General features: G+C 39.2%; 1 protein-coding gene across 3 annotated transcripts in view; it reads right to left on the bottom strand.

Annotated features, from left to right (window-relative positions):
- Window positions 1-20,235, bottom strand: part of ST8SIA6 (ST8 alpha-N-acetyl-neuraminide alpha-2,8-sialyltransferase 6) — a 62,906-nt gene that overhangs the window by 8,925 nt on the left and 33,746 nt on the right. For all 3 annotated transcript variants that reach the window (XM_063150488.1, XM_063150481.1, XM_063150494.1), the window contains 4 exons: window positions 9,722-9,866; window positions 7,381-7,493; window positions 6,146-6,238; window positions 2,775-3,247 (listed from right to left, as the gene is read on the bottom strand). In XM_063150488.1, the coding sequence (XP_063006558.1) occupies window positions 2,779-3,247; window positions 6,146-6,238; window positions 7,381-7,493; window positions 9,722-9,866 (820 nt within the window). In that variant the 3' untranslated portion in view covers window positions 2,775-2,778. The remainder of the gene's footprint in view (window positions 1-2,774; window positions 3,248-6,145; window positions 6,239-7,380; window positions 7,494-9,721; window positions 9,867-20,235) is intronic.

Below are 20,235 nucleotides of genomic sequence, written 5' to 3'. Positions count from 1 at the left end.
TTCATTCTTCCTTTCTGGTTTTTTTTTTTTTTTTTGTGTTGACTGACTCCTCTGAGCAGATGCTTAAAGCCACTGTTTTCTATGTCAAAGCAACACATACTCATCTGCCCTGCTGTCTTTTCCTAGCAAACAGAAAGCCTGATGGATTCTCGGTCAGACAAAATTTGCATTTTAACCAGGCTTCTGGGCAATCAAATTTATGCCAGTCTGATTAATTTATCATCTGACAATTTTTCTAATCACATTTTTTTTCTATTTTTAAATATGAATTAGGTCATTTCCCCTCCTTGAACCTACATTTACTTGAAGCTAATGACATGCCCTTATCAGGTTAAACCAATGAACAAATAAGACTTCCTTCAGCTGCATAGCAAAAATTATTTCATAATCTAATACAAAATAATAAAGACCATTAATTATATTTCAAGATTTTGCTGTTCCTGCATTTTCTGCTTGACCCTCAGTGATAGGTGGGCACTGACTTTAGCCATGACCTGTACATGTCTGTTGGGCATAATCATAAAGGTACAGGAGAGGATATTAAGGCAAAAAAAATTCCACTGGCAAGGCCGGTGTTTAGGAGCAAAATTGCCAAAAATGATTCACTGGGATGCAATTTCACTCTCCCTATAGGTGCTCCCAGCAGAGAAGCCTTCTTCACTTCTCATGTACAGCAGCAAACTTTTGTGTCCCAGGAATGTGTGTGGGAGGTTCTGCCTGAGCCTTCTGTGGGCACCCACTGGTGTAAGGAACCTACAGCTACCCACTAAGAGGAAAGAACACAGAGCGTGGAGAAGAACACAAAATGGAAACTGAAAAGAGAAAGGAGATTGTTGAATTTTTAGAAAAGGTCATCTTCAATAAAATATACTCATTACAGAATTTCATTTATCTCTAATAATTGCTAATACTAGCAGAATGGTAGCTCATACTGAAAGTATTTACTTGGTTTTCTCTTTATAAATGTAAGTGTAAATGGGGCAGCACAACTTATTCTTCTTGTGTTTTTTTTTCTTTACAGTTTATTTGGCAAATTTGGCCACAAGTGGTTTTCAGTCTATCAAGCATGGACAGCATTTAATTAACACATACAGATACTTAAACATTTCTGTGCCTTCTATCTTCTCTCTAGAGTAAATATTTCTAAGGAGCTGGCTTTCATTTTCTTATCTCATGTAGTTACTACAATTAAAATTACACAGTATGTCTCCAACAATTTATATTATTGGAATAACAAATACAATGGAAACTGCTGGATATAAACAGCTTAGCCACTAAGAAAAAATACATTATGTATTTGTTAACCTTTCCAATACACTGCAACCTTTTACAAGCAAAAAATGCAAGTGCTTATATATACAATTCAATTCCTCCTAGGTAATCCCCTGCCATGGACAAGGAGAATGGATTCATTATATGGATTCTAGATCCCTTCTCACAGGTTTTATATTATTTTACTAATCTGAAAGCCATTTATTTTTCTATTTCTTAAAAAACCCCTTGAAATGGAATAAAATTGTGCCTTCCTGGTACTAACAATCTGCTATTTTAAAACTTAGCATTCTCTGATGATAAAATAAGTGTGAACATATCTTTGACAACATGTTTTCTAAATATCAAAAAAGGATATTTTCATTTCAGAACCTAGCCAGAAGAAAAGTGCCCTTAGCTTTTAAGCTTGAAATTTCTGGCTTGAACAAGATGATGCTCTCTATTTAACTTGAGCAATACAGTCATGAGATTACATCAGTCCAATTAAAGTATATAGTATACAATGGCAGTTCTACTGTACACATCACTTACTATTATATTAACTTGGACCCCCTGGAAAAATAGAGGTCTGTGAAAGGAGACTCTGACAACAGTATTGTGAGCTCAGGAATTTCTGAGCTTAAAAGACGAAGAAGTATTTATACAAATTGGCCCTACTTTTTCAACAGGGCAAATCAAGACTGAAAACACACAGACAAATCTTTTCAGAGTCATCTCTAGTGTGTACACAGTAAATTGGCTCAAGGTCAGAGGCCAGACTGTGCTGCATTTCTCTGAGGCAATACACAGAAGGTAGAGGTCCAAGGAGTTGGGACAGATAAAACAAAGGAAAAGGAATGACACTTCTTCCTATATTTGTAACTCCCAGATTCTGAGCTGCCTCTAGGTAAAATGCTCAGCAAGGTCTGCTGTAGTGTATGGCAGCTCCCTCACTGCCATCCAAAAGCTGCTCTGCAGCCCTGGGCCATGAGCACACACTGCTCCAATCTCCACCCTTTCACAAGAGGCAACGAGGCCAGAGATGATTGCTTCCCCTTCATGGAACAATCCCCATCCTTACTCTGCTCCCTCTGTACACACGGAAAGGCTGGGCCAGGATTAGGCATCTCTGAAGATGCTTATCCATTCTGAAGATCACAATGTGTGATAAATAAAGCAATTCTTAAAGGAGTACCCGGGAACTGATACCAAACCAAATATAAGCTGGCAGAGACATGTATCTGAGATAAGGAGACACTTCTGATTGACAATGATTTATGGGGATAATTTGTACTTAGCTATGCTCCCCTTCTAATATTCACAATTGGAAAACAATTCTCAACTCTGTGATACATATTTATTCAGAAAAGTTCAATCTTTCATTTATTTGGAAATACAACTTTCACAGAGAGTAAGGTAGAAATGTCTCTCTAAGAAATAACAGTTTCACTCTTTGTAGAACAAGTTTTCCCTTGGCACATTAGTGAAATAAAGACATTTCATGTGGTAAGAATGGAACCTACCTTTTTACTCTGATTCACATTTACCAAACTGCAACTTCAAAATGCCTTTGCCATGAAGCTGAAGGATCTGGTTGTATTCTTTGGGCATTGCATGGAAACCCGGTTTAGGCAGCTGGTTGTCATAATAGTGGTGGCTGATTGGCATCTTCTCTGTGGATTTTGAGAAAGGCCAGAAGCCATAGAGCTTCACATTCTCACACAGCTCAAGGGCAGCACTAGTGATCATAAAACCAGATGACAACCGGTAGGCCTTCACACCCTTAGTTCTCCAGAACTGGGCAAGACTTTTCAGATAAGTGGGGTGAAAAAATATTGCCCTTTGGGCTGCTTTGGACTCTTTCAGAGTGTGGTATACTTTAAAAGAAGTGGCTGTGTTGCTTCTGAAGGAAAATGCCGGCAGTAAAAGAAAAGCATCTCCATAGACCGCAATGTTTTCCAGAAATTCTGTCTTCTTTTCATTTAGCTTGTTGTATCTGCAAAGTACAACATTTTAGGAATGGAATGTAGTATTGATACAAACATTACAGACCAGAACAGCACAACTGCACTTGCAAAGATGTTATGAACTCTGCTGCAGCAGTTCAGGCTGTCTACACTGCAAATTTATATCACCCTATTATATGTTGTCATATGTGCAGCTATGAAAATCTGACTCTTGTATAACAAGAACACACTACATAGGATTGAACTGGCAACACAGGAGGTACTGAAGCAGATCAAATTCACTGCTAATGAGACTAGGACATGTTTACAGAATTGATCAATTCAAGAAATCAGGAAGAATGTAAAAAATTATTGTGCTCATACCTTCTCTGTTTAAAAATACATGCACTACAATATATACCATATGCGTTTTGTGAAACTTGTTTCTTACATCAACAGGTATACAGAAATCTCTCTTCAAAATCTCTGTGTCTGCCCTTTGTGGATATGCAAGGATGCATGTGGGCAGTCTTGGAGTGTTAAAGATTAGTGTGTCCTCAAGTGCAGGATGTACTTTTAAAATAGCTAAAAATACAGGCATCCCTGTTTATGTCCTTCAACTACAAAAGGAACACATGGAGATCTGTAAAGACTTAGAGCTTTAACTTCACAAAGGACAAGGATTTATTCTCAGATTCTTTCACTCACCAACAAAGAGCAAAGAGTCCTACTTCTCACCACTGCATAATTCTGTGCTCCCAAATACTGACTAGTGAAATTCCCAAGTTATCTGAGAAGTGATGCAACTCAACTCATGTCCTCTATAGGTCTGAATTTTCTGAATCACTTAAACATATGGACCACCCCTTTTGGAGCTCAAAGGACTGAGTCCTCTTTTGTAGGTAGTTGTCTATTTGAGCACAGTATTTTCACCTTTTTAAGGCTATCAGAGTTCAATTTTACAACTCCAGCAGAAGCTGGAAAAATTGGTTCCAATTCCCTTCACAACTCAAGTAGGTTAAAACCCTCTTTTCATGCACCACTTTGAAACAGAGGATAGCAGCCACTGCCATTTCCATTCAAAGCATTCACGGAAAAGTTACCTCTTGCAGAACTAGTGCAAGGAGTGATACACCCTTTCTCAACCAGAAGGGGTTTAAACTTACAGCTTCTACTTCCCAGAAAAGTGCCATTACCACCAGACTCTGAAACAAAATGAATGAGAGGGACTCAGGCCCTCCTTTTGACTCTGAACCTATGTGCATGCAAGAGTCACACAGCCAAAACAAGCAAGAAATGCCTGAGCCTATGTCTAGGAGAAGTGTTTGAAGGGTGAATTTCTGGCCTCTGCTACAAGAATTTTCTCTGTTTTTACTCACTGTAAAATACTGAGCCTCCAGGACAGAATTCAAATCGCTATTCTTCCTTAGCTAGAAACCTGGACAATTCAACAGTGTCTCAATCTCCTTTCCAGCTCTGCCACTGTAAGAAGTGTAGGCCAGTTTAATTAGGACATATAAGAGCTGTGCTTTTCTTCAAGAGAGTTCACCTACATTTTACACCCTGACAAACACAGTTCAAAATCTGATCAACCTTAACAACAATAATATCAGAGAACGCCAGTATGCAAACAAAGAATTAGAAATTACAAGGAATAATGTTGGAATAGGTCTTCTGAGACAAGAAACAAACTTGGTTCTGCTAAATGGTACCAGGCTGCTTCCTCCTGCTTCTTCAAAAGCATTTACAGTTTTGTCTGAATATTTAAAGAAATACTTTTTAAAAATCATAAAAGTCCTCTTGTACTCTCACTTAATCCTCCCACAGGCTTATCTCCCATTTTCTTCAGTGTAACTTCTATTAACTCTACTGTGACTTGATTTGGCTAAAAAATGAGTGCAGCTGTGGCAGAACACTTTGATTAAGCCCAGAAAAATTGTGGATCAGGTCAGAAGTCACCAACGATGCTGAGTCACTGGACAATTTCCATTCCTCATATCCCTGTGCAGCCCCACTAACATCTATGAGCTAAATCTAGCTTTGGAGAAGCAATAACTTGTCTTGATTGAAGTCAAAAAAGGTTTGGGTAAGCATTAACATAGTTAGTACTCATTGCAAAAAATGAACTTCTATCCCTAAATCAAAGAAAAATGCCTGTTATTAATTTCTATGTACTCAATGTACTTTTTCCTTCTTCCTTTCAAGGAATAAAAAAAAAGCTTTGCCTTATGTTGTCTTTTTGACAATACAGTTATGACAGACAATAAAATACAGTGAGATTAGCAAGCAGTAAATAACATGGCACAGCAGTCCTTTCATAGATAAGCTGCAGTTCCAGCCTGCTGAAGATGTCAGATTAGTCAGGCTGGCCTTATTAGATTTTATTTTCATCAAGAAGGTGAAAAAACCCCACACCTCTGCTGAGAAAAAAGTGTGTGAGCAAGCAGCTTTCCTATGGATTGAAATAATGGATTAGAGAAGCTGGGCCTCCATTCAGGAAACAGCCTTCATCAGAACAGCCTCCAAGCCCATTACCTAGGAACACGTGCTCACAGTGCTGCTGATAGAGTCAGACACACATTTCCAGCCTGTCCTGATTTATGATTACAATTCCTTTCTAAATGCTTGGGGTCATGAGGGTCATGGAGGAAAAAGAAGAGGCTTGGGCTTACAATCACCAATTTTACCCTGCCATAAATTGCTGACTAGTATCAGCCAAGGTATCTTGCTAATCTGGGTATTGCTGACTCCTTTATGCTACAAAAAAGTCCAGGTTTAGAAGATTTCCATTTAGACTAGCACATATTTCACATGGAAACTAAGGCTTAATGAAATAATCTACATGCACTGCTCTCAATGCTGGTATCCCAATGGATTTCCATGAAAATCTAAATCATATCAAACAATTATACACCATTGCACAGAAACAGATTTGCAGTAGTACTCACTTCTGAGCTATGATACTCGGATTAACAGTCACAAGGTTTGTTTTATTGCCAACATCTCTGCTAATGTTTCCTGTGGTTGGAGGGAGGTTACACCTGAAATTGAGAAACATTTGCTTAAACAGATGTGCACCAGAAATGATTTACAGTTACTATTTGCAAATTCCTCTCTTGTGCAATGACACTTTCACGTCAGCTCCCAGGGATGTCTAAGCACTTTACAAATATTAAATAAGGCTTACAGCACTTCTAGTAAAGATATTTAATCTACTGTGCAGATGGTTAAAATAGGGCACAGAGAGCTCATTTTCAGAAATCGTATCACAAACCAGGAGCACAGTCAAAATCTCAGGACTCTCTGAATGCCCTGTGCTGGCTGCTAGGAAATATTGCCCCTGTTGCCTAAACAATGCTGAAAGTCTTCTACTGTGTCTTCTAACAACAGCATAACTTGCCCTATCACAGAAACAGTGATTTCTATAAAATGTAAAGAAAGCATTTTCTTAAATTCAGTCCCTTACTAAGCTTAGCATCTTAGTACAGAGACTTCTCATTTTTATTAAAACACTTATCTAACTGGAAAGAACTTTTCTTTTTTTAGTTTTTCAAATTTTAGGAAAAAATAAGAAAAGGAAATTAAATCCAGCATGCTGTGTGACTGGACATCACTGAGAAAAGAAACCTTCCCTCTGCTGCTCTGTTTCTTTGCATGAACTACAAACTGTGAATCACATACTGAGAGAGTGGGCAAAATTACACTCTGAGTGTGCCTGGTTTTCTCCCAGTCTGTCCAGGGAGATTAAAAACACTACTTAAATAAATGCTTAATTTTTTAAATGAGTAACAGATGAAACAAATATTGGGGCAATTAGGTAGCTACGTGGGTGAGCCAAACAATGTCTAAGTAAACACTTTGTAAAACCAGATACACACATGTGACATTTAATACCAGTCTCCTAAAGGATGTTAAATAACCAGAAATGCCAGGTTCTCAGACAATCACATTTCACATCACTGCAAGGTGACTTAGCAATCACAGATTATACATGTATCATCCAGTATGCTCTTTAATTAGAAAGCAGCATTCTGAAAACTATAAAGCAGAAGCTTTAAAGAGGCAGAAATAACAAATTGTCAAGATTCTTCCTCATTGCTACAAAACTGGCACTGGCACACTTCCAATCCTGTCAAGTTTTTAGAATGGGGGACACACTTCAGGAAAATGAAGCAGCTCTTACCTGAACACAAAGTCAGAACTATCGATTTCAGCTCCACAGCTGGAATTTTTCAGAATGCCTCCATTTCCAACCACAGCACAGTTCTTGAAGGGATAGACTGAAAGAGGAGAGGACTGCAAACAAACAAAAAGATGCAGCCAATTCTTTATAAGTCTTTTGATTGTTTCTTTGTGTCTATTTGCTCTTGCAGGTTTAAACTGGTAAATCCCAGCAGAAGCATTCACCATTTAGCACACAGGATTGCCAGACCTGGACAGCCAAGAGCCAAAAGTAGGCACCAATAGACAGAGAACTGTTACTTCTGCTATCAGAACTTTGAGAGAATAACACTGGATTGTTAAAACTGGGTACCTTTTAAATACACTTAACACTAAAAATACCTAGTAGTGGATTGCAACCTTGACAAACTAAGGAACTAATTTACACTGAAGATAGTTTAAAGTTACCCATTTTCCTTTGCACTGTAACAGACTGGAGGTTGTCAAATAGTAATTTACTTTCTCAGGTAATAGAAGGTAACTTTGTAAATTCTCCTCACTTTTGTCACACCACAGTTACATTTGAAGCAGAATAATGAATTTAGGGAAATCTGAAGATGCTGTAAAGGATAATGATGCGTCCTGGCTTAACTCTTTGTGAATGTGAGGCCTCACAGCAGAGGTTACTGTTCCTGGCTGCTCACCCTCTCTGCTCCTCTTGTTACAGCTTGCTGTCTTGCAGTGAGGAAGCTGAGTGGGAGCTAAGTGCATCCACTTGAGAACCAGCACAGTTCACAACCTAGAAAATTAATGCAAATTGTTGGCTATTTAAGCTGACGTTAATATAGCTGGCTGTTATCCCAGTCTCAGAAACTTTTCATACATCTTACTCAACATCTTCTGCTGTGGGAGCACTGACATTTACCAGAGGCCAACAGCTGGGATATTTTGAGTACAGAAATTAAACCCAGTTGTAAAAGTGAGTCAAAACTTGCTTATGGAAAGCATTATCCTCCTCTCTTCTCTCATGAGCTTGCCCAAAGAGAAGCAAGAAGGGACACTGTTATGAACAAGGCAAAAAGTGTGGGGAAGTGGCAAATATCATATTTGCCTTGCAATACATTACAGAACAACATTGAAATATTTTGTTCAACTCTGAAAGGATAGTAGGAGAACACAAAGGCCAGGAAATTCTGGCTACCTTAGCATGTATATGTGCACATAAAGCATACTACTTTTTCATTTCTCCAGCTTAATTTTGGAATTACAATTGCAATCCTCTATTGCAATGAAGTCAGTAAAGACTGATTGAGAGCAGTGTTAGGAAGAACTAGACCCATGGAGGCTGGGATCTCACAAATTGAGAATGCCAGAGATGGGCAAGAGGGCTCCTATATGCCCTTAGCTTCAAGAAACCAAATAAAAACTCTTTGTCTGGTCTCAAGATATTGTATGTCTACTGTAATCCTGAGGTACAAAATCTGATTCCTTTTCTCAACTTTTGCTTCTTGCTGCAAACACCCTCCCCTAGCAGGTAACAAAGCTAGTGAAAGGGCTGGAAGGAATGTCCTATGAAAAGTCACTGAGGGCTTTGGACTTGTGTAGTTTGGAGAAAAGAACAGGTAATCTCATTGCTCTCTGAGGGAGAGGAAGGTGCAGATCTCTTCTCCATTATATCCAGACAGGACACATCAGAATGGTTCCAAGCTGCACCAGGGTAAGTTTGGACTGTATGTTAAGAAGCATTTCTTTACCAAGAGGATGGTCAGTTGCTGGAACAGGCTTCCTAGAGCGATGGCTGATGTGCCAGGTGTCAGTGTTTAAAAGGCATTCAGACCATGTCCTTAATAACTTGGTCAGCCCTGAATTCATCAGAAAGTTAGACTATGTGATTATTGAGGGTCCCTTCCAACTGAAATTTCTGTGTTGTATTATGTTCTATGCTATTCTGTATCAGATTTACCACCAAATTATCTTTCATAACTTACATGCCCACTGGAAGCCTGCACCAGAAATGGCATGGGCATATGAGGAATATGAAACCTTCTTCCAGATTGAAATGCCTTTAAAAACAGGAATGATAAAAGCAAGGCAAACATTTTCAGAGTATTTGCTCCTGAACTGGCTGCCAAGCCAGTGTTCTATAGCAACTCGACCTCCAACCTATGATCTATGATACCTGTAAATACCTCTACCACTGCAGTGGAAGGGAAAAAAACCAACAAAACAACACCTTGCAAGGCAAATAAAGAAGTGCACACAGGGGCTAATGGGTCTCTTCCAGAGGAATTACAGTCTCTCAATTACTAACCCAAAATACATATACTGTGATTACAATAACATGAAAAATATACAGTTCTTACCACAGGCAGCATCTTAAAAATGTCCTGTGTAATGAGAATAGTCTTTTTACTGTCCACTTCATAACTCATGTTACTTCCCAGTGGGCTGTTGTTTTGAGAAGCAATAAAATTGTGAACTGCATCACAGCAGGAAGCTAATTCTGACCTGCAAAAAGCACAAACAAACAAAACCTGCTCAAAGAGAGGGAAATAAGTAGAAAGGCAGTGCTAGAGAACCAGATCAATGAACACCAGTTTGAATTAACTAGCAGCAAAAGGCTACATTAACCTTCTATGATGTCCTTTCCTTTGACTTGCTTTGTTATGCAAGTCCATTTTCATAGCAAATGTTCAGAATCTAACCAGAACTGATAACTTTTTTTATCTCTTGGTCTCCTTTTCCCACTGAGAAAAAGTTGTAATCAATGTCCTCAATATTATTAATTGCTAAGATTAATATAGAAACACTGAGAGACTTCAGTCCCCAAAGAATTAAAAATGTGATTTTCACCAATATTGAACAAGTGGTTGTAATAAACTAGAAGGCTGAAGATGGAAAAAAAAAAGGGGGATAAAAGAGATTGAGATGGAAGGTACTGGCAGTGGTACTTAGTGAACATCTAAATGATTGCAAGCCAATTAATCAATAATTAATTTCTGCAACTGTTCATTACAATTTTCCTGTGCACAGTACCACAGGCATTAAATAATTTACATCACAACTGGCACATAAAGAAGACAGATGTGCTGGACAGATAGCCTAGCTGCTCCCCAAAACACCTAGCAGAAGTCCTTAAATAAATTAAAATGGAAGGGATTCACCCAAACCTTTGTGGGAGTGAAGACTATTACTCATCTTACAATTCCTGTTACCTCCAAACTTATAAAAATATTATGTGTGCAAACATTCTACATTATTAACAGTGAAATGAAATTATCTTAAAATCCCCATCAGACCTTTGAAATCAGACCCAAAACACTATAATTTATTTTGCTATAGGCAACAATTTCCTCTCTGCTGCTGTGGGATCTGATTTTCAGTCTGTAAGGCTGAAATATTCATGGCCAGACATTATGTATCAATTGCTAGGACACAGCTTTCTCATTAGGTGAGATACTAAGAGAACTACTAACAATTAAGAGAAAACAGTCTTATACCAGAATTCCCCAGAATTTTGAAAATAGCACACTGAAGGTTAATTGAGAAGAAAAAAAATTACCATTACAGCCAAATAGAAAAGTTTAATTTCATACTGTTTCAATGTGTAAAGTAAAACAAATAGTTGAAACTAGTTAAATATTAGAAGCTAAATTCTGCCTGAAAGCGAGCTGACTTTAATGGGGTAAGACACAGCTAAGAGAAGTTGTTGTATTTCACTTTATCAACAGTGTAGACAGAGAAAATACAACAATAACAAAAATAGCATGAAATACTAATTATTATTATAAAATGTTAATAATAATAATTTAATGTTTCTGATGTAACTGAAGCATAGTCCAGCACATAGAAAAACCTAAATATTGTGTTTCCTGGAAGACAGGGAAAAGAATGAACAGGTCTGGGATAACTCTCAATTGCACTTCTCTTGAAAAAAATGGTCAAAATAAGGGGGGAGAGGAGGGGAGGGGAGGGGAGGGGAGGGGAGGGGAGGGGAGGGGAGGGGAGGGGAGGGGAGGGGAGGGGAGGGGAGGGGAGGGGAGGGGAGGGGAGGGGAGGGGAGGGGAGGGGAGGGAGGAAGTGTCGGAAGGAAGTGTCGGAAGGAAGTGTCGGAAGTGTCGGAAGTGTCGGAAGTGTCGGAAGTGTCGGAAGTGTCGGAAGTGTCGGAAGTGTCGGAAGGAAGGAAGGAAGGAGGGAAGGAGGGAAGGAGGGAAGGAAGGAAGGAAGGAAGGAAGGAAGGAAGGAAGGAAGGAAGGAAGGAAGGAAGGAAGGAAGGAAGGAAGGAAGGAAGGAAGGAAGGAAGGAAGGAAGGAAGGAAGGAAGGACTATTTCAGTTGTTCTATGACTTACTGGTGTATATTAACACATTTTGCATACTGAGTTCTCCAACTCCTCCAAGGTGTGTGAGGAACACTGGGAAAGACTGAGTGCTGGGATAGCACAGATCTGAAACACCCACACTAAGAGAGTAACCAGGAAATGACACTCCTGAGAGAGGAACCAGTAGGGCTCAATTTCCTTAAGCTGCATTTGACTCCACTCCCCAAACATGGTGATTCCCACTACCCTGCTCAAAACCTTAAGGGGCAGGGCTAAGGAGAACCACAAGGTCCAAGGCTGTGGATGGAACTGTGACTGTGCTCGGTGGTCAGGAGACACCCAATGGTGAGAACAGTGCTCTCTGTTTATCTAGTATCCTACTTTAAATATATGGCAAAGTGAAAAGGGTGCAGTAAGGCAGTAGAGTCAAATGATGGTGTCTGGGAACACTGGATGTTACAGAACCAGTGACTTTTGACTGGAGCATACTTGCTTTTCTTTCTTGTCACTTTTTGCTATAATCAGCACAGTCTAGTCTTAATAAACACTGTGGCAGTAAGAGGATTCAGATCTCACTGTCAGGTCCTGAGGGCACTACCCAGCCTCACTACTGCCCAGCACCCTGGAGCTGTCCCCATCCTGCCTAGGGTCCAAGACCCTATTTCAATCTTCCAAAGCCATCAGTCACTGCCCCAGCAACACCACAGCAGGGCCAGTCTCCAGTTGTGTCCATCCTTTTTTCCAGGATGCCTGGGCTGTGGCTGCCCTATTCCTGGCTAGGGGTGGGACAAGCCCAGGTACCAGTTTCTGCTCTCTGGCCAGGTTACTGTGTTGGGATCCCACACCCTGTCCCTCAGGAAGCAGCTGTCCTTCACTGCTCCCTGGCACTCACATGGAAATGAGGAATCACATCACCCTTCATGTTGATTTCCTTGTTTATTTTCTTGAAGCTAAATGAAGTAGGCCTAAACATTATCTGTGTCAACCACTGGACATTCAGAGGAGAAGGAATAATGCCAGAATATTCCTGCCAAATTTAGTACAAGAGCTCTTTTGTGTGATGCCTACCAGACCCTGAAAAGCAAGCTGATAACAGATCCCATTCATTAATAGAGATGACATGTTTTTGCTTTTTATTACTGATTCCACAAGAACAAGTGCTTCAATAAAAGCAGAAACAGTGTGGAAGAAAAACAGGTATCAGAATTAATAAGAAAGTAATAGTTTAAATTAAAATTATGGATTCACTGAGAAAATAAAACAGAGCCCAGCTAGTCCAGAAACACAGTAAGAACAAGAGAATACATACTGAATAATGACAAATATCCATGCTAAAAATTTGGTGGTAACAATAGAAACATTTTTCTTAGATCAAATCATGACACAGAATCCCACTGTGCCCAAGCATCCCTGCACAGAGCTCCAGTGGGAATGCATGTAACTGCAGACAGCAACACCCATGGCAGTGAATTCAGCAATCTGCTCACACAGGACTTTGTACAAGCTCTGACACGTGGTAATCTACAACTGACAGCAAATGATGAGGAAGGGGTAGAGACCGGGCAGTTCAAGCAATCTCTTACTGCAATTTCATCAGAGTATTAATGTCATTCATATGTGGTCTGTCAGGAGCTGAGGACTCACTGAAGAGCATTTGCTTCCTAAGATTAACACACATATCCTACAAGGCTGTGTGAGAGGTAAGACAACATTTTAACTCGTGTATCGTGCCACCTGGGGAGAGGGAAACTTAAGATGGTGGGACAAGAAACAAGGCTCAAATCAAAGCAGCACCAAACAGAAGTCACTTTTTTTTTTTTTTGGACTAGGAAGTGATACACATTGTTTGTTCTGACTGGGAGAAAACCCTGAGATATGGAAGCAGCTCTTGGAAGATAGGATGCTGCTATACAGGCTGAGCATCCATCTCAGAGCTTTCAGAACATCAATGTAGCTTACAGTAAGAAGGTTTAAGTTCAGCTTTTATCAGAGACTGTGGGCTTGCCCTAGAACAAAGGGTGCTTATGATCCAATCATGCATGACAAGTGCAGACTGAAGGTGATGCTTGAGTCAAAGTACCCAAGTTTTGTAGGGCACTAGTTTTGGAAAATATCTCCTCTGCAGCAGAGGTTATTGCTGACAGTTTCTTATTTGGAGAAGCCTTTTCCTCCGACAGTTCTCCTGCAAGGATTTGGAGCTGAGTGATATCTAAGAGTTATTTTTAAATCCTGAGGCATAACTCCAAACACAGATATTTCTTATGCCAAGATAAGCAGAAAGGGATTTGACTGCATTATCTAGAACAGTCACTTGTAATAACTGAGGAACAAAATCAGAACCTGATAAAAGACTACACCATTTTGCCAGGTAATACATATCTCATAGGACCCAGTAAGTACAGTCATAACCTTAGTCAATAACCTAAGTGGAGGGGTGTGCTGCATTTGTCTGGGAAGTTCTGATCACATTAGACAACATAGAGTCAAATATAGTTGCACAGAAGAATGTTTTTCGTTGCTCACCATACACTTTCACTGAATTTTTTCCTTTGTGGCCAAAGGATGCAGGACCCAAGTTTGCATTGTTTCTCAGCTGGTACAGAGTTTTGAGCCTATGGCATCCAAATAATTTCTTCAGGTTCATGGCCACTAACACCTTACAAAAATCCTGGTTTCTTGAAGAAAGTTACCAAAATCGTATGGCTTGTGAGATGAGCCAAATAATGTTATTTTCCAGCTGTCATGCAGTTTTTCCATGCTGAACTGCTGGCAGTAACAGAGGGCTGTTGCCTTGATTACACGTTTCCAAACTTTTCTGCATAACAAACACTTCATATGGATGGTCCACTGTATTTAGTGGAATACACATGCTCTAAATATGCTGATAGAGTTTCTTTGCAGCTCCTGCAGTTGCTCTGTAGCCAAGATAGCAGCAAAATCTTGGTTCTGTTCTAGTATGAATATATGCATTTTAGCTGATTCAGGCCTTCTGAACAAGCTGCACATGCCTGCTGACAAGTCACAGTGTGCACACATCCTGAAGATAGTGCAAACATCTCAACATCTCCAACAACTCAGGGTGGACCAATCACAAGGGCTAAAACAATCAATGGTCGGTCCAGGCTTAGCAGATTCTCTCAGCTGGTTCAAAAGCCAGCACTGCCTTTACTCTGAGTGATACTGGAAGAATCTATAATGAGTGTGAAATCTGTCTTTACGTAAAAAGCTTCTGCAGAGTTTAAAAACCTCCATTCCACCGAGCTTTTTCCATTGAAAATGCTTCAGTATGACACCAATGCAAGTGGAGCTGTGGCCTGAGGGCATTTGTCACTGCTGAGAACAGCGTGGAATATTTCACTGTTGTTATGCACTGGACTAAACTGGGGTGGGAGGAGGAGAAAAATGGATGGAGAGAGATGCTGCCAAAATATCAAAATATTGTTAAAATAAAAGATGCTCAACTGTCCTTTAAGGCTATGGTGGGAAAGGTGAGGAAAACAATATTAATTTGCTCTAAAGAAAGCTTAAGTTCAGTATTAGGAAAGAAAGACTAAAAGAAATTGCCTAGGCAAGGTGCAAAATTTCAACAACTGGAGTATTTTAATAGTGATGAGGAGAAACTTTTTCCAGTAATGATGTAAATCTATTTGATTTTAAGTCATCATTTACAAACATCTATAAAGTGAATGTTTGTTTGCAAAAACAGTATCATATCAGCCCTGTTATAAAGCACCCACACATTACTGACACCAGTAATGCTTACATAGATGTAGCTCCTTCTGGATTTTCAGTTACCCTAGACACAAAAAATAAAAATCACATAAAAGAGAACCAAACACAAATTAAAGTTAGCAAATATTTAAAGCAGTAACTCCTGTGACCTAAGTGGACATCACAGCACAGCTCACAAGATCATTTGAACAAAGAGCAAAGCATTCAAGCAACAAAAGTCCATGGATTACTAAAAATCAGAAAAAGTTTTGTTAATTTTGTTTTAATACTTTACCTAGATTGGACCTTTGTAATCATTAGTTCATGTGAGTTATTATGCTGTACATGTCAAGACATCAAAGACTTTAAGGCTTCATCCTGCAGAGACTGTTGTGACAGTAGAAGAAGCCACAAAAAATTCCACTGTGTAACAGCAAAATTTCAAGGGCACAACTACAAACAGGAAGACTACTTTTTATCTATGTCCATTGCTGTAATATTTTATAATGAGGAAGCAATTATCTTACTGTACTGCACTGGGGGCTCTAGACAATGACACAGGTTTCTCCAGGCTCTTATCAATCCACGTCAATGTGTCAACCAAAGTACAATGAGGCATATTATGACATATTCCAAAATTAAGAAAAAAGTGATTAAATCTGGTATCTGAAGCAGAACATTTTTGAAGGGGAATGCTACACTGACAGCCCTTGAATTGCCTACAAATGAAGTAATATCATAAATGTCTAAGACAAAGAAAGCCAAAAGGGTTGAATCTGAAATCAAGGCTGAATATGTAAAAAATATAATAAAATTTTCAAACCAAAGACTATTTAAAGAGTCTGCCATGAAGACATAATTAGCTCAGACTAATCCAAAATTAGATTCTACTTATAGGAATCCTCCATCCTTTAGAAAAGTATATAAAAGTCTGTAGACCAATTAAAAGATCCAAGCCTTGCTTCAAACTGTCACTAATTACTATCTCTCCACCCATCTTCTTCTCTCCTGAAACAGGAGACATTCAAAATGTCTTTGAATATATACTCATTATTTTACATATCATCTATTAAATCTGTGCAGCAAATGTACTCTTAATCTCTCTGCAGTCTGAGTTCTGTGAGCTTTCTTGTAAACTGGAAGATATCAGAGATTACACTAAAAATATTGATCTGTTTAGTGTTAGAAAAGCTATTGATTATGTGGTGGAGTGAGCTTATATAAGCATAAATTGACCTTGCAGTGTGTTTTATTTGTGTTTCAGCTGAGGTTCACTGCAGTTCACAGATGTGATAAGCAATACTGTTATATGGGTTACAGTGTAGTTTGCAACAAAACTAATCTCTTCAAGAAGTGGTATTCTATAATCTGCAGGAATGTTTAACACACTTTTGAGAAGAGATATTAAAGTGGGAAAAGGGTAATAGAGGTCAAGTGGAATAAAAAGGAAAATGGAAAATAACAGGACATGAAAAATGGTGGATCTTTTATCTCTTCTTTTCAAGAAGACATGTTCTTTTTTTAAAGTAGTAATGTTCCTTTAAAAATGAAAAAAAAATATTTTGGTTGGGGGCAGCATTCTGCCAGCTAGACTGCAGTGTAACACCAGGAATTTTAAAGCTGTGTTTTACACCTGGGAATATCCTTCTCTCTTCATTATGAGATGCAAATAAGGTTTGTCTGGAATGGTCTTTGCATGGGGAGAGGACCCAGTACCCACAGCTCACACTTTCACTCCTGAAGTGCTATTGCACTGTTTGATAGGCTTCAAGCTCAGACAGCCCAGAAATACAACGCTCAGAGGCTTCTCTGAAACACAGCATGTGCTCAGCCTTTCTCCCCTCATTTTGAAGCCTGTTTTAAATATTTTGTAGCTTTCTGCAAAAGCTGTAGTCGCAACTATTTTGAAAACCAGCAGATTATCGGATACCATTGGTGTATGCCCCAAATGAGAGCAAATTAAGCTTGTAAGTCTGTAAAGCAGACAGATGTGGAGGTGTAAAAAACAATTACAGCTTGCACTTAGCTGGGCTCCGTAATGTGTTGCAGTAATGAAGTATTTCTTTAAAGCGGAAAACCTTTGAAGAATACTGATATAATAATTAATATTCAGGTTACCTAGGGAACTTGAGACTCTGCTGACTGTAGCTAGAAGATCCTTTGCAGAGAAAGCTACCCAGCACAGTTTTTTTTTCCCTAGACCTTTAAGGATAATGCTTCCAGGCAGCTGTGAGATTATTTCCCCCACTTTTCCAAGTTTCTACCAAGTTTCTCCCTTACAGACAAGAAATCCTAGCACTTGTTCTGTCTAAAACAAGTTAGAGCTGATGTATTTGAAAAGGGAGGAAGAATTCAGGTGGACTTGTAAAAAAAGTCATAATGAGGAGATGCTAGATGACTGAAGAGCCATAAAGAACAAAATAAATTTTTAAAAGGTCAAGAGAAGATTAATTTTATAAAGGAAAAGTCAGAATAAAAGAATAGTTTTCTATATGTCCCTAGAAATAAATGTTGGAGAAGACTCCAAAAATCACTGTTAGTAGGATGCTACTTGCACCACTCTTTTAACAATGACTGACAAATACAACTGTGGGGCACAATAAATCTGAACTAGATTTCAAGAGCAATGAACCAAGTGCTTGCACTTGCTCCTCTGAGGGCAGCCTATGTCTGACAATGCTGATGTCATCACTATTGACACTAAAATAAGTGAAATGCCAGAAGACTGGTTCCCTGACAGAGTCTGGAAAAAAATCAACCACAAAAGAGTGACTGTAAATATGGGAGGTATTAAAGAGAACATCATGGCTTGTACTTGCTTCCTTATTCTTCTTGATTTTGAGAAATGCATGTGTAAACATCACATAGCCATCAAGAACCAGTGAGCGCTGCCAGAGAGCAACCTAGCCAAGAGCATGTGAGCCAGCACAGCAGAGCAGCTTCAGAGGGAGGCACTTGGGAAAGGGCAGCCCTCTGCAACAATGGACACATTTTGCACAGCTGCATGACAAAGCTGAGCCAGGTAGTAGAGTGTCAGCCTGGACTCTGCTCTCCAACAGTGAATTGGCAAAAAAACTGTAGTTTATATTAGACATGGCCATCAGCTGTAACCCTTCTGCCAAATAAAAAGACAAGTATTTCTTTCCTCAACTGCACTTCTCATTTATATTCTTTTATTTGGCCTGGATCTGCTGGGAGAGCAGCTTATGATGTGAATGGATGTGTACTCCTTGGCACACAGTGCTGTCTTCTAGGAACACAGGAGTTACTGGCTTAGATCACATATTCCTTCACTCCACTAGCAGCACAGTGGAAGCCAGCAGTAAAAGCTGCAAAGGAAAACACAGGAAAGCTTCTCTGAAAAACTAACTACCCAGGAGAAGCTTTCCTTGAACCTTATTAATTAGAGGTTAGTGTATGCCCTGAAGCATAAGACATTAAATCCCTTATAAATATGCATGCCTGCTCTTCAGAACTTCAGGAAAATAGAGAGATGTCAAAAAATTGACACCGTGCCTGAGAAGCATCTAAGCGTTCACTGCATTTAACAGATGGACAAACAGGAAAAGAAGTCAAGCAGCTTCTCTGCAGTCTTGTGAGCAGGCAGACTTCGGGTGGCACTGCCAGGTGAATAATGTGACACAGCTTCAGTTTCTCCTGCTGAAGGTGGCTGGTTGTAGTACCCAATTTCTGCTGCACAGCCCCTCAGAGATTAATTTCCTCTTCTGCAAATGGGTGTGTTTATCTACTACTTAATGAGATTTTCAGACTGTAAAATATTTGTATTACACAGCTATTACTGACACAAGGATAAGTCAAAAAAAGAAAGAGATCTACTGCCCAGCGAATATTAATTCATTTATTTCACTATAACTCCAGAACTTTTTCACCCCCATGGTTCCATTAATGCATCATTTTTCAGCTGAAGTACCCTTCAAAGCTAGTTGGAGGCTTAAGTCTGATAAATAAGCCTGGAAGTTCTGTAAGCATGGAGATTTAGCAAGCAAATTTTAAATAAAATCTGGTTTTCTTTTTAACATCTTTTTACTTTAAAGACTCCATTGACCACCTGCTAAGAGCCTTGAAAATCTCCAGCATGGTCAGGTATTAAGGACAACTGTAAATTTTTAATATACTGTTTCCAAAAAACAATAGAGAAGACTGAGAATGAAAAAAGAAAGTAAAGACTTATGCAAAAGCACCCATCTTTAGTAAAATACTAATTCATGATGCCACGAATTATTATACACCAAAGCACCAGTCCTTAGTCATGGAAATCTTTGATGTCATCAAATCAGATGAAATGTCAGAAACAGAATACATAGTACTGTCTTTAGAATTGCAGCATGGGTTATGTACATATGAACTAGCCAATACTCCAGCTAGTTTGGATGTTAAAAACCAAGAAAACCGTAACAGCACAGCCCTTGAATGTTGATTCAGTAACAAGTTTGTCCAGCCTGTGCTGAACCATGGATTTTAAAATATGGTTTTCTGCTTGGTATATGAGCTAAATTAAAGTTAATAAGATCACCTCAATGTACATAGAGTCCACACTTTTTGGTGGCTTAGTGCATCCAACAGTTTTTCCTTTTGAATTTTTCCAGTTTGATCATTGGTTGCATAACCTACCTTGACTACTTATGACCCAGACTCCTTGCTGGAAACCAAAGTCAGCATGAGGAATAGCAAGCATCCTGTATTTAAACTCCAGTCTTACATGATGTTTTGGATGCTTGATTCCCATTGGCCTAGAAGATGTAGAAGGTGGCCCAGTGGAGGGGAGATTGTATAAGCAATAAATGAAGAAGTCAGGCTGGACAAAGGAGTGGCTACAGTGCCACTG

This window comes from Melospiza melodia, chromosome 1 (assembly GCF_035770615.1).
Source record: "Melospiza melodia melodia isolate bMelMel2 chromosome 1, bMelMel2.pri, whole genome shotgun sequence".
Classification (NCBI taxonomy): domain Eukaryota; kingdom Metazoa; phylum Chordata; class Aves; order Passeriformes; family Passerellidae; genus Melospiza; species Melospiza melodia.
Note: the sequence above shows the minus strand (reverse complement) of the source record. Positions and strands in the feature narration are given on the sequence as shown.